Here is a 15,724-nt window from a genome sequence, read left to right on the forward strand (position 1 = left end):
AGAGCAGATCAATATTAAGGACATTTGTCCAACAATAGGTAAATCTAGGAGACGCTCTTTATCTCTGTGTCGAGTTTTGTAGTAAGATATTTTGCGCAACTGGATCAATGAATTCCATGCAATACCTATGCTACAAAGTACCACGGTCCATAAAGATTGTGTCAAATCTCTTTAGTCAAGCCAATCCAATGTCAAGCCATGCTCTGCATAGAAAAGCCTTACAGCTGGACCTCTGTACTGCTAGACAGCCACTTCAATCCATCAGTAGAGATGATAGGAAACAGTCACAGACACTAACCTGCACTAAGTACAGATAGACTACTACTAGTCTAAGTGCCCATAACCACAGATTCTACCTCAAACCCTCTCTGAGCTCGGCCTAGTCCGCAATGGAGATTTGCCAGAATTCAAAAAAGTTCCAAGAAAAATAGCATGTCCTTATATTTGATCATTCTTACTCAATACTCTAATAATAAAATAACCTGCAGGATCTGTGTGATTAGAGTGCTATAGGCTACAAAGCTTGGCCAATGGGCTTCAGAGTGGTTTCAGGAGTTTGTCTTTACAAAGGTTTTTGAACGGCTTAACATTTACATTTAGTCATTTAGCAGACGCTCTTATCCAGGGCGACTTACAGTAAGTACAGGGACATTCCCCCCGAGGCAAGTAGGGTGAAGTGCCTTGCCCAAGGACACAACATCCCTTTGCACGGCCAGGAATCAATCCGGCAACCTTCTGATTACTAGCCCGATTCCCTTACCGCTCAGCCACCTGACCCCCCCCACCCACCCACCCACCCACCCATCTGACAGCTTAAGGTGTCTCTGCCTTCTGTGCCAGTTAACAGACATGAAGAGGATGAGTAAGTAAGTTGAGCCATGCTCACCTGCCACCATCATATCCTCTGGACCTTAGGCCAGAGGAGCCGATGATTGAAGCTGAGTGGGCAGGCCTAACCAGGACAGACAAGTTTCCCACCCGGGGACCTGACCAATAGCGTGCCAGATACAGATAGCACAGCGGGCCACTGCCTAGCATCACTGGACTGGTCAGGTGGTATTCACAGTTTCCAGAAGCTTCTGCTGCAGAGGAGGGGCTCAGAAGCAGGAAGTGACCTAAGGGAAACATTGAAAAGATAAGGGTTAGTGTACAGTAACTAACCTCTTAGAGTGCATGAGGAAAAGGGGGGGGGGGCAGGTAGGGAGAGAGGGAGATGGAAGAGAGGGGGTTGGGAGAAGGGAGGGAGTTGGGAAAGGAAGTAGCAGGGGGGAAGAAAAGAAGAGGAGAGAGGAGAGTGATTGGCATGAAGGAAGGAGGAAGTAAAGACGAATAGAGAGAAGGTTGGAAACAACACTATGAGACACTTTTTCCTTCCTTCCTCCTCCCCTTCTCACCATCAGAGCTGTCCTCAGAGTGATCGGAGACCGGCCTCAAGGCCACCTGCAAACTTGGTCTCTGTTGCCGTGGTGACTTGACCCGCCAGTCGCTGCGGACACTGTGATTGGACAGGGTCCAGGCACAGGGGGTCTCAAAATCACAGGAGGTAGCTGCTGGACAGGGCCAAAGAGCTGGGTTAGGAGCTGTGTCACACCAGGGACTAAATAAGATCTCAGGACGATCATAAATCCTCTTTGTGTTATCATTATCCATGACTTTTCCATCATTTAATTCAATTTTAGTTAGATTAAACTGATAACTGCCCAGTGTTCACAGTACAATACACTTTATTTCATTTAGTTAGTAAGCCATGAAACAGAGACCAGTGAATAGAAAACAGTATGAAGACAACCATGATCTACTGTCACTGGCATGTTTTCTATCTTCACATCCCCTCCCCATCCCCTTCCCATCTCCTCCTCTGCTCTCGACCTCCATCATTGAAATCCAGGCCCTTTTGTTGAGCTCTGGGAAGCACGGCTAAGATCCCAAGACTCATCTGTCACAACCCAAGTCTCCCGCCTGGACAACTTCATTCATCATCCAATCGTCCAATCATGTTATTCCTGTAAACTACTAAATTATGGTATCTGAAGGAAGTGTGCTATACCTTAAATAGGCAGGATAGACTGTTTGAACAGAAGGCTGAATAGTAACAAATTAAACTAGATCCCGTGCCATAAAAAACTTTTCGAACCCAGGGATTGACCTGAGCTAGGGGATGGGAGGCTAGGAAAGGGTTTGGGTAATGTTGGGGGTTTGTCATGTGACGTTGAAATTGGAGAGGCCATTAATAAGCAAGCCAAAGGAAGGCCTGCGGGAGGAACCAAAAATATGTCAATGGGAAGTGGTTGGGTGAAATATGTAATAACCTTTTTTTTTATTGCCGCGCCGAATGATGCCATAATCGGTCTGACAACTGAATTTGCTTTGGTTTAAAACCAGTAACAAACAGACGATGGGGTCTTGATCTGTATAATAATTGTTTGAAGACAGGAGTGAAATATTTATATACCCGTAACACCATAATCTGAAACTGTAACTCTAAAAACATCCAACCCTGGTCTCCACCATTAGGCTAATGGGAAGCCTGCCGATTTGCAGGAAACACTTTGACTCACTTTGACAAGTGTGTGTTTCTCAATACACTCTAAAGTGACCCTGGCCAAGCTAATATAAACAGTGTAGTATGGAGAGTGTAGGAACTGAATAAAAATCGTTTCATAAAACCTTCTAATGATGGGAGAAACTTCAAAAAAACAAAATGTTGGTCTAATCTCTATAAAAGGTTGTACCACAAACCAAAAGAGTTTTATAAAGATGTATCTAGTCTAGTCTTACTGTGGCTGTCATCCTCTGGGTTCAGGTGAGGAGGCAGCGAGCGGTCTGGAAAGTTCTCCTCCAAGGACCGGTCCAGTAAAGCATGACAGGAGCTGCTGACTGGGGAAGGGAGGGAGGGAGGGAGTGGTGGACCAAAGACGATGAAGCAAACAGAGAAATGGAGATAGAGGGAAAAAGAGACAAAGCAAAAGAAAAGAGGATGAGTGGGGGGTATGGAGAAAATAACAGAAAGGGGAGAGAATGGAGAAAGAGAGAAAGAGGGGCGGAGTAGAGAAAAAAGAAAGTCAGTTGATGATAATCGTATTGATAGCACAGTGGAGCACAGTCAGATGTTCAGCAGCGTAAAGGTCAGCGCTATTCCAGGGTCGGCCACCTGTTGGTCTGCTGTATCTCATTTAGACTGAGTCAGACCATGAACATCATAGGGCCTGTCCCGATTTATAAGCGTATAGCTGCTTCAGTTAAAACGTACATTTAGATTGAACTTAGGATGTCACTGACTCAACAGACAGCTCCTTGACCTTATGCCACTGGCTGAGCATCTGTGCTGCAATACCTTCAAGCACTGAAAAGAAGAAGAATATCTCCATCTCAGACCTGGTGGGTTCTTCCTCCATTTACTGGGTAGGATTGTCACAATGCTTAGTTTACCTTTGACCCTCCTGGTTCAGCTTCATGCTGTATGAAAGGACAGACCTCTTCATTGCTATTTGTAATACTGACTAGGAATCCTTCCAACTCGGTATTTGTTTCTTAAAGTTGCATGAAATTGGTTTATGACTTGGCTCATGTTCTTTTCCAGTAACCTGAAAGCTCTTTTTGTTTAAACCTGTTCAATTGAGTATACATTGTTTGGGAAAATTGTATTTAATGACATGATATCAAACCAGGTTTTTTTTTCTTTATTGGGTTACCTTGAGCATTTTTGGGGAATAAGACATATTTATGATAATAATTTATAAAATGCCACAGCTTTTAAAGCTGGTCAGCAACTTCATGACAAGTGAAGACCCCTCAAACAGCTTAAAATCTAGTGTTTGGCACCAGGTTGCCAGATACACACACAAACATAAATTCAGGATGTCATCTTTCTCTACCTCTGACCCTCTGATGACGATGACTAAGCTTCACCCTGGACGCAATGGATACGTGTAAGAGCCAGGCTTCATCAGCATGACTAGTTACGTAAAACCAGATAAGCCAACACACTGAAAGATTATAAAACACACAACAGAAACTGAACAGTATTATGAAGCAAAGATTGCTTCTATTAAAAAGCCGAACTGAACAGAAGCAGTTGGCAGCTGAGAATAAGCACAACAACGAATATTTTCATCTCCAGGGAAAAATATTTGGGGTCATTTTTCCCATCTGGGCTGAGAGGGTTAGCAGTTTCCTAAAGCCCTGGAGGCGTAGGAACATTTCACCAACTATAAACACCTCAATAAAGGCACACTGGTGTTTTCTCATTCCTGTCGGATCATTTTAGCTCCATGCTTCACGTTCTGTACCCTTTACATCTGGGCTCCCAAATCAGGAGATCAGCAGAAATACTTGCTTTATAAATCTACAGAGCAGATAAGAAAGGCTAATTATGGAAAAGACATAATTAGAAACGCCTCCATTTCACTTGAGAGTGTGACAAACATGGTCACACAGAAACAGGACTGTCTTTATGACCGGAAACAGAACATAAGATGATCCTCATCACCCTGGGGGTGGTTGACCATTAGTGGGCCTTTGGAACACACCAAACAGGAAGATCATAAAGAGGGGGTCAGAAGACAACAGACGCCATCGACACACGAACGTGGGTCCTGCGTCATGCCGATATCTCTGAGGAGGGGCAGAAGGACAATGGGCAGCCTGTTGTCAACTGTGTCCAGCTGGGTCACATGGGTGGGGCCGGAGCAGTGATATTATTGAAGGCCGATTGATAACAACAGACTGTGATGAGGATTGAATGCCCACCAGAACACAAAGAGGACATGGTGCCTTCTTAATGGATCCGGATACGGTGATGCTGCCTATAAAAAGATTGAGACCCAAGTCTGGAGACGGACAATTATCAATACCAGAATAGAATGTACTTGCAAGCCTCCCCAAGAAAGCATGTGATCTTCATGATGTCAGTGGAAAGCTATTGATTGGGTGCAAGGGCGTAGGTTTGGTCTCAGATTTCCTACTGAGTTTTGCAAATATATTATTTTGATAATTTTCAAAAAAAAAATTTTGACCAATATATTTGCAAAACTCATTCGTATTATTATCTATACTATGTTCTTCTCCCAGAAAAGTGAAAAATACATTTCCAAGTTAACCAATGCGCTCTCGAGCCTGCAAGACCAAATCTTTCCCAAACCTTGGTCGTGACTAGTCCTTATGGACCCTATGCAAAACTACGCCCTTGATTGGGAGTTCATTTTGACAATCAATCCTGGATTAACTATTGTACAATGTAGCTACAGTGAGTTTTGAGTATTTGCTTTTATCACACGTTAAATGAGAAATCAGTCTTGGTGAATCATTCGATTGGATAATGTCGACCATTATATCATTTTCATTTTTTTTTGTTAGTTTAGCATTTTAGCTACTGAACTACTTGACAAAATTAGTTAAGTGTGACAAGCTAAGTTCAGTCAAATCCTGGTCTTTATCTTATTTGACCACTTTGTAACGTCTTTTCATTTCGTTGTGAAATATCTCTACAGGACTGTAAGATTAGATTCTCTGAGATAAGAAAGATTGGGCTCATTAACCAGAGCAGTTAGAGCAATATTGATACTGTTCCAGAGTGTGTGTGTGTGTGTGTGTGTTAGAATCCATGGGTGTCTGGTGTCTGGTTTCTGTCTGCAGGTGCAGCTGTTGTGGTCCTCTTAGTCAAAGGAGCACATCTGATCTCTGACAGAAAGACAGCTGGGCTTTCTTTGCAACACTGCTCCTTCCGGCCAACACCACTACGCAACTGCTCTCCTCCTATCCATCCTATCCTTTCTCTCCTTTCCTCTCCTCTCGTTTCCCATTCTCTCCTCTCCTATACTCTTCTTTTCTCTCCAGTCCTCTCCTCTCTTTCCATTTCCTCTCTCCTCTCCTCTTCTTCTAAACTCCTTTCTCCTCTTGTTTCCTCCTCTCCTTTCCTCTCGTCTCACTGATGAATCTGCTTCGACAGCACCTGTTTGATCCATATAAGGCCTTATCCACTAGAGAGGACACTAGCTCGCACACACAAAAAACTAGATTTGGAAAATTCCCTATATATATGGACTGGATGGAGCCATGGTCTATACACTACTCTCAGAATGAGGAATGTGGAGAAGAATGGCATAACTGACAGACACACTCACTTGCGCATAACCTCCAAATCCAGTCAAACTTCAAAGGTAGAGCCCGAGGGGGTGAGATCAGTGAGATCAGAGAACCCCAGGTTACAATGAGACTGTTTACTCTTGATAATAGGGCTTCTCAGGGTTGGAAAGTATTTAATTGATAGCATGTGTACAGTTTTTCCTCACACCTTCCATGAACTTTGTGGAGGTCTGATAAAAAAAACCCTACTGTAAACACATGTATTTGAACCCAACCCCGCACTCTCACCCCATAGGTTAGACAAAATAACTTGAAAATCCCTTTGAAAAAACTGCATCCTGCATCCACATCGAAACTAAAAGTAGGTTTTCCTTCAAGGTACAGAAACTGTAAATCCCACTGACAGAGCTAACGGAAAATACTTTTTTACACAGCCCATTTCACACCCAGATGTACACAACGCTCTTTACAAGACGATGAATAAAGACAGACTAAGCTTAGGAGACAGATGGCACCACAGTGGCATGACGACAGATGACGTCAGCCTAAATGTTAAACACACCTCCCTCCAGCACCTTCCTGTCCTCTTTGCTCTCTTTGGTATTTCACTGAGCAGCCATAGCGAGACCGAATAATGGACTGGATGAACAGAGTGCTTTATATGAATCACTCGCAAATATGTTCAGTTTCTAAGTAATCAAATGCATCTTCCAAACCCAAAGGCACAATTATATGGTACAAGAGACAGAGATAGAAAATGGATCGCAGAAACACCACCATCAGACCATTAGACCAGATCTAGGGCACTAGGGGAGACGAGTGTGTGTTTGTGTTTGTGTGTGTGTGTTGGGGTGGGGGGGGGGGGGTGGGGGGGGGCGAGTGCTGCAGATGCTTGAACCCAGAGCTACAACTTGATCACTTTTGCGAAAACAGAAAACAGAAAAACCACCTAACAGAATTAAATCATACACCACAAAACAAACAGGAACGGAATGATCGGGTATCATTTATGTGAGAACCCTTTGAAAGTACATGGAATGTCTTGGCAGGACATAACTACAATGGTCCCACCTCCATAAAACAAAACCAATAAACTTGTAGTGAGTAATCTATGATGATGAGTTCATTTGCCTTCTTTTTTAGGCCCTTTATGAGAACTTATAGTTCCTCCACAGTAAAACTGAAGTAAAGAACATCACCAGTATGTCTGCAGCTTCAGCTTCATTAGCTTTGAACTCTCAGCACCAGGTCCATGTAGGAACCTGTTCATCCAACAGCAACATCGCCTACATAACACACATCCATGAACACACAAACACACACAAACATGCACACACACAGCCCCACTGAAACATCTGCATCAGTTTTTAGAGAGGAGTGTTACCTTGGTGATAAGGCAAGGGCAATTAAAGGAAAGCAATGAAGATGGACGATCTCTGTCCTCCAAAAACAGCTTAACAACTCCTTCTGTTTTCTGACTCATCTGAGTTCAAAAACAGGTGGGGCCTAACAGATCCTGAGAAGCTAGTTTGGATCAACAGGTCAATTGCTTCTTCAAAAATAGGGCCACAGTTGCTTCTATGCCAACCTGTCAGAAGATCAGCAACTCTAACTGGTCGAGCTGAACAGAGCCTAGAAAGTTACGTTGATTACCTTTGTGCCGTTTTCAGCTGGAACGACAACAACTTCTTTTTTTCATAAACACATGATTGTTGTGTTTATCTTTGCAGCAATAATGTTCTCTAAAGTAAAGTAGCTTGTTTGACCTTGAATACAAACCAGATATGGTTTTTCAGTCTTGGATTGGAACTCAAGAATGAATGATTCATAGGACCCTCACACGCACCTTCCACCTTACCTTTCTACCTCTCTCTCACACACACACACACACACACACATCTGTGCAGCTCCTTAGCCATTCTGACAAATGTGGACAGACAAATCATCCAAAAGCAGCCTCACCATTACAATGACACTCACCCATGAACTCTTAAACAGCACTGGTATGTTATGCTTGCTTCATACTTTTTTGCACACACACACACACACACACACACACACACACACACACTCACATGTCATTTGTTTGTTATCTAATTGAGTGTTACATGGTTGAATCAAAGGTAAACAGCAGGGCAGAACCATCCTCTGAAAAGTGGAGTGTCATGGGTTAAAATACTGTATTCTGGACTGTCATTTTGGCAGCAATACTAATTTCAGTTATTTCTAATTCAAGCAAACCTGAGTTCTTGACCTTGGACCTTTGCTATATTTAATTAACAGTAGGTTAATTAAAATCCTGTCAGTCAATCCAATATCACATTGGCTGCTTGATTACGGAACCCTCTCTATCCTTCAATCCCAAAATTATGTTTATCCTTTCCATCAATGTAGAACTGCACCAGCTCTAATAACTGGTTGAAAAACAACATGCTGTTGGTCTAACCCCAACTAAATTCTCAAGGCAGAGACACTAACAAACCCTTGTCAATGTATGTGCTTGAGAATGGGGTTAGGGTCTTTGCCAGAGACATTCAAGACCCCGATGGGAAGTCAAGGAAGACTGAACCAACAGAGACCAACCAATGATAACAGAATGAATTCCAAAACGAACTCCACCGGAAACGTTCCGTCTCTCTCTCTCTCTCTCTCTCTCTCTCCCTCTCTCTCTCTTTCTTCTGCCTATTCATTTGTCTGTTTTTTCTCTGCCTGCCTGTCTATTTAGCTGGCTGCCTGTCTCTAGCCACCACACACAATTATGTTTCAGGTGTTATTTTTGTCTTTGTTCCAGATGAACTGCTTTCAGAACAGGAACATTTTACTGGTCCGTTGTTTAGGATATCATCAACAGAGAACACACAAAGCACAGGCCACTGTGGGTACGGACTGGTTTGAGAAGCCGCCTCGGGAAGACGTGTTCAATTTCACAAAAATCATCTTTGTTTAGTGCCTTCTGAATGCACCCTTGCCCTCGTCCAATCAACAAGCAGAAACACTCCTGCAGCATTGTCCGGAGTGAAAATTGATGCTGTTCACCAGATCAATCTGTCTAACAACAGAGCTGACATCCCAATCTGGGGATTGGGGCAGACAGGACAGTGACACACAGGATATATCCAGAGTCTCAGAGGAAATAGGTTTTGTCCTGGTTTGTCACGCTCAGTAGGGCTGGTGATATTAGTGGCTCTACCTGTACCCATATGCTGGGCCTGCAGGGACACATAGAGCTAGCGCTACAGAAACACACATTTGTTTTTTACTCTGTCTTGTGAGGACCCACAATTCAGTCCAATTCAAAATTGTGTTATCCCTATAACCCATTGTTACACCAACACACACACACACACACACTGTGCGATCACCCTCGGGTGGTGAAGCAAGTATAGTCCCTGTTTTTTTTTAATTGTCACAAAGTAACAGGACAGTGGCACCTGCTAGTTATCTTTAAGGATAGGCGCGCTCTGCTTCCAAAATAAAAGGCGATTTCAGGGTGCGAGTGAAAAAAGACTCATAACTTAAAGTAGAAAAAACACACTGACGATGGCTTAGGCCGAAACGCGTCTGTCATCCTAATAAACTGGTCAAAAGAAGCAACGAGCAAGCTTGAGAGTGCGTTTTTTTTTCTACCTGCTAGTATCTCTCTGCCGCACTGGTCAAAACAGCATGGTCAAGAAGAAACTCAGAGACTGGCCTAGGTGAACTGCTGTAAAACTAAAACACTGCTCCTTTACTGCAACACTTCTGAGGGCCCATTCATGAAGCAGGTCCTGGCATTTCCAAAATAATTAAGCCCTATAATTCAATTCATCATTTAATTGGTTGCAGCTTGGTCTGGATTAAATGAGATACGTTCGCTAAGGTCTGCTTGGCCGCTGTACCTCTCCTTTTACGCTGAAAAACCACAACATTCTCTCACACACATCCTGTCTCTGTCTGTCTGTCTGTATGTCTGTTTGTGTGTCTGTATGTCTGTATGTCTGTATGTCTGTTGCTGTCTGTCTGTCTGTCTGCTTTCTTCTGTCTCAATGTTTATATGATAACTACTTCTTGATACTTTACATTGATAGCATGTAAATTTGGAACCCATGGCACTGTGGAAGACTTTTCTTCATGTATTGTGATCAGGTCTGAGCTACAGAATTTACATTCTAGTTCAAGTTCACTTAAAACAAACATAGATTTGTATAGATGTTTGCAATTGACAATACCCAAAACATATTTGCATATATGCATTAATATGCATCAATATGCATCAATACGAAAATACACCATTTGCTACACAAACTTGCAAACACAGTTACCCTAAAAGTCAACAGGTTTCCTTGACAATCCAACTTGTATTAGTGGATACTTGATACTGGACACACTTTGGTTCTTTCTTTGTCCCCTCAGCATCATTGAGACGTTCTGTTTTCATTCAGAGCCAAGACTCCCTGCCAGACAACTGCTAAGAAACTATTCTGCTCTCCACATGTGACAAAGCAGTCTGAAAAGGTTCATGCCTATCTGGACCCTAGACCCGCAGTTGTTTTCCCAAACATTGACCACAGATGTTTCATACTGCAGGAGACAGAGACAGGGACACAAGCCTGGAACTAAGAATCAACACGAGTGCAGGAAGACATGCACAAACACATACAAACACATTGTGTTTGAGTATGTGCCAATAAAGTTTACTTAACTACTCAATCTCATTAAGTATTGGCAATTTGACTCCTGGTCCTTTGAGAAGAAATGTATATTTAGATAGCAGCGAGACAAATACTGCTTACTTATCATCACAAATTATGAAAGAATTTATGAACAATGTCATTGCCGAACAGTCCTGGCCTAAAGTCATAATGAAAACACTCTGAAATCTGGGTCTGTTTTCTCTACTGCAATAGCCACCGCAGTGGTGTGTTGATGTATATTTGAGCTATGAAACAGACCCCGCTCCCTCTACACTCTCTCTGTTAAGCCAATCAAGATTGATTATTTCTATTGCTCTAAATTAAATTGCATTACAATTTGAGACTTTACTGGCGTGTTGCACAACCTACAGTGAAAGCCCTTTCTTGGCAGGCTACACCATGTGTGATACCTGCAGCACTCAGCAGTTCAGGGCACCATTATAGTATTGATATTTAAGGCAGGTAAATGAACATCCGGTATCAGGATTATTTGGGGTGTGAGTATCTTGGTAAAACATGAGAATCCTGTGGGAGACCTATGATTAAGATTTCTCATTTGTAAAGGGTATCAGTGAAGGTCAGATCATTTACAATTCAGATATCCTTTCATATGGGAATGCAATATTTAATGAAGTTGCTGTCACTTATAATTGGGGGGTAATATAGTAGAGAGGAGCTAAAGAGATATCATCAACATCTGTACCATCTGTGTCACATATTCTAAAAACGACCTTGAGTCGCATCAAACATCAAAGGTAAAATTATAATAATTTCAAAACATATTTTTCAAATTACCCATTGGGATATGATAAACGTTTGACAGTCCTGTCAGATGAACAAAGACCATCTGTGATTTCACTGAGTAACATGTCCTTGGGGTGCCAAAAGGATTCATATAAGACAAAATAAAATACACAATGATTTCAATCACAGCCTGAAAGCCACCTAGCACAGACTAGTGGTCTGGGGCTAAAGCACCTAGCATCCTTGGCTGGGTCAGAGACACAGCTGTTTCTTCATCTGACTCTTCTGTGAAGGCCACATCATGGCCATGGCTTTGGTCCAGCTGGCCATTCTGTCAGAAGACAGACCTGACACTGATTAGAGCAGAAATTAGAGCTGGATCTAACATCTAACACATGTCCAGCAGGAAGAGAAGGAGTCACACCTAGGAAAGGAAGGGTGACTTCCAAATAGACATACCCAGGAAATGACACGTTTCCCACAGGGAGACACACTCAAGAAAGTCCCTTGATGACTCCCAGAAGAAGACATTCTTAGATAACCTAATCAGAGAAGGATGAGGCATGTCCATGTAGAACCCACAAAACAGGCAGGTAGCTCTTCCAAACTGCAACCACAGAACCGTTTGTATCACTAACCCAGGAGGAGAGGCAACTGTCAGGCTTATACGTCTTAACCTCAGAGCCACCTCATACGCTCCACAAACACCTACAGCACTCTCCAGAAAGCCCTCACTTCAGTGAAACGACAGACCTTCAGTGTCAATAGAATGTGACCGTGCTAGGGCAAGATCACGCACTGCATTAGTACAAAGTCTGCTAACAAGCAGCTTAGGGCTTCTGTAAAATCAATACCATGTTAGCCAAACCCAATCAATTAACCAGTCCACTCTTTCCACATTTTAGACCGGAGTCACTGCAGGGTTACTCTAGATTGACCTCAAGTTCTTTCTAAATGTGGCCTTTCAAAGTGTGAATGGATGTGAAAGGTAGCATTGCAGGTACTTTCTCTTCATAGAACACTTAAACAGCAGCTCTTACGTGTAAAGGGAGAGAGACCCAACAGCAAACCAGAGGGGGTGTTGAGATCAAATAAACTGAACATCTCAAGGAGAATGCAGTCTCAAGGAGTTGAGTGATTGAGTAGTTTTCTGATTCCAGCTAGTTCCACCACTAGATCAGACATGGACACTCACCAGACTTGGGTCAAATGGGCCCTCGTCAAACGCAAATACTCTTACTGAGATGACAATTCGATAAGTTGATCTGCTTTCCTCCATTACACACCCTTAGAAGCCTACAACACAAACCACTCCAAGACACTGAACCATTCCCCTTCATTAGAGCCTCCACCTTCATAAGAGCCTGCACAGAGTCGTATTCTCACGAATCAATGATTGTGTTACCGCTCGACTGTAACCTCAAATCAGGTTGTAAGGTCCGTCCTCGTTTGCTGTGTTGGTTTTCTTCAATCTTACTAAAAGCAAGAGTCTGACCCCAAACAAAGGAGCAGTCACACTCAAACCCGTACTGTACGGCAATACCGGTGGTCTGTGGTCCTCACAGCAGTCTCCTGCTGCCAGGTTTTATGCTAGCCATGGTGGGGTTGCCGGGCTGCATACTAAAGATCTGAGATTCATACAGGAAGCCTACGTCTCTAAACATTAGAATTATATAAGGAAGGAGAGGAGATAATCAATTCCATGTGAGGAGTTTGAGCCAATTGAGCTCATAGCTTGTCCTTTTTCGTGTCTGAATTCAGTGTTACTTTGTGTTTTCCTTTGATATATTTAAATGCATAGCAAATTTATGTTTCAGAATGTGAAGGTGTTGATATGGACACCACTGTGTCCATAATATAACCAATATGCACATGTATATAACTCACATTTAATTGTCCATGTATGTGACTTAGTTTCAGCCTACATCCTTTCTAATTAGATTTGTTTAGTTTTTTTTCGAGACAGTTTGATACAGTTTGCCCAAAAAATTACAAGTGTGTAAGATACAGAAGCCCAATGCTGGCAGCGCTCGTGCAGCAGCAACCACTGGCGACCGTAGCACGGCAGAGGCGAGCTGACGACAAATCAGTGTTCATAGTTGTATTCAGATCGAATTAAATGGAATAAACTTCAGGCATGAATGAGTAAATTAAGTACAATATTTCATTAAGGTCAGGCACCCAAATATTCTAAACTATCCCTTTTTATTCATTTGAAATGATAGACAACAATTGAGAATGTGTGCTGTGTAGGCCTATAAGTGGCGCATTTCAAAGGACAAAATAAATTAACTGCTTTTTAGGAAAATCCTTTGCACTTGATCGATGTAGGCTTTTAGATTAAGAGTAGAGGTAATATATTGAAGCGTAAACATTGTTTGTGTGTCCTACGTTTAATGCGAGTATATGCTATGGTTTTTCTCACTTTCCCACTGACCAAGCACTACAATATTTTTGAGGAGAGAAATTCGTTTCGAAATCGATACCAATTTACCACAGAAAATGATGTATTTGGGGTGAATTACACGGCCCTCAAGTTGTTGGTTTCACGCTGGATTCTCAATGAATTGGCACTCGTGAGTTTGTTGGCGCGATAAAAAATAAGACGGAATTCATTCCATTTCAGGAGAATTATCACAAGAAATACATTCACTTTATCATCAAGTTTTTTTTAAGTTTGTGCTGAACACAGAAATATGTACCAGAAATGCCTAAACCGTATCAAGATTTCAGAAAGTGACTTTATTCCCTTCGTGACTCGGTTGATCATATTTCATGCAAAATTGCGTAATTTCAGATGCTTACCTATCAAGACGCTGAAAGCTATTTGAAGAAAAGTGTTGGGTTTAAAATAATCCATGACTCGTCTATATATGATCCTGGGACGAAGCTTCTTCTTCCACCTTTACGTCCACATCTATGCAGTTGGGGAAACAACCGAAACACGCTCCCAGTTCGGAATCAGTTGGTTTCACGTGCGCTCGCCGTTTAGTGCAGCTCTTCGACCCAGGCGCTGAGATGCATTCCAGTGATGCTGAAGCTGCAGCCTCAAGGGCTTAACTAAAACTGGCGATTTCTCTCTCTCCCTCTCTCTCTCCGGTTAGAGTTAAGGACCCACAGACATTTGGCCCTACAGCCTGCTTGTGAAGATTTGACCACTATGTAAACCTCTAGAATGAAGATGAAGAGTTAGGACTAACTGACAATGGACAAGTCTTCAGTAGGCTACAGTCAAATGAGATAGATCCTGTGCTGATACTTTTGAAACCCCTACAGGGCATGGGAATGGCTAGGGAGTAGAACATTTGACTGCCAAACAAGTGTTGGAAGTTCAAACATCCCTTTTTGGGGGGGAATTTAAGGGTCTGCTAACTGAATGCATAAGAACTGTCCATTATAGTTTGAGAGGACCATGTCACTTTTAACATTTACAACAAAATACTTTTCTCCCAGCTACAATATTATTTATTTATTTCCCCCCTCAAAAAATTGATTGGCAGGCAATACTCAGAGTACTCAGTTATATGTTACTGAAACAAATGTTTCTGGAAAATACGTTTATGAAGAAGCAATATCTCAATGGAACAATAACAACATATGTTCAACTCAACATTCCAGCGAGTTAAAATGCTTGAACATGTAGTGACAGACCAAGTACTCACTCTCAAATACATCTGTCATAATACAACATCATGTTACATTTCGTTTGTAAAGATTTCCTTAGGAGGTGAATGGAGGCCTGTAAGCCAATGCCCATGTCCCAGTTCATCACGCCTGGTCTGCAATCTGACTTCCACGTCTATCTCTGACATGTGTTTTTCATAGAGTAAGTAAGTAAGTAAGACTTTATTGACATAACACTTTTCATACAAGAATTGCAGCTCAAAGTGCTTTACATAGAGTGCTTGGAGACTTCTGTCCTGTGCTTGATGAATGATTAATATGTAGAGATCCTGCGATCAAAGGAGACAGCTATGTCTGTTAAACCGTCCTGTGTGTGTATGTATAGTTACACACACATCAGTTGTGTCTCAGACACAATCATCCGAGAAGTCAGCAGAGGATGACAAACTGAGCCGACATATAGAGCAACAGCTGGAGGTCATTTCTCAGGGTGTCTTAAATTGCGTTTTATTATGTTAAGGTAGGCTACAGTAAATCAGTCAACTCCAGTATCTTAATAAGTTGCAGAGGTTCCATAGCACCCGTTGCCTAGGCAAGGT

General features: G+C 42.3%; 1 protein-coding gene across 1 annotated transcript in view; it reads right to left on the reverse strand.

The window, feature by feature from the left end:
• Nucleotides 1-14,499, reverse strand: part of ltk (leukocyte receptor tyrosine kinase) — a 35,841-nt gene extending 21,342 nt beyond the window's left edge. The window contains exons 1-4 of the mRNA XM_084678222.1: nucleotides 14,307-14,499; nucleotides 2,779-2,877; nucleotides 1,395-1,550; nucleotides 887-1,115 (exon numbers count right to left, since the gene is read on the reverse strand). Coding sequence (XP_084534348.1) covers nucleotides 887-1,115; nucleotides 1,395-1,550; nucleotides 2,779-2,877; nucleotides 14,307-14,361 — 539 coding nt within the window. The 5' untranslated portion in view covers nucleotides 14,362-14,499. The remainder of the gene's footprint in view (nucleotides 1-886; nucleotides 1,116-1,394; nucleotides 1,551-2,778; nucleotides 2,878-14,306) is intronic.
• Nucleotides 14,500-15,724: the final 1,225 nt, after the last annotated feature.

Source organism: Hypomesus nipponensis, chromosome 3 (genome assembly GCF_054491055.1).
Source record: "Hypomesus nipponensis isolate SF chromosome 3, ASM5449105v1, whole genome shotgun sequence".
In the NCBI taxonomy this organism is placed as follows: Eukaryota; Metazoa; Chordata; class Actinopteri; order Osmeriformes; family Osmeridae; genus Hypomesus; species Hypomesus nipponensis.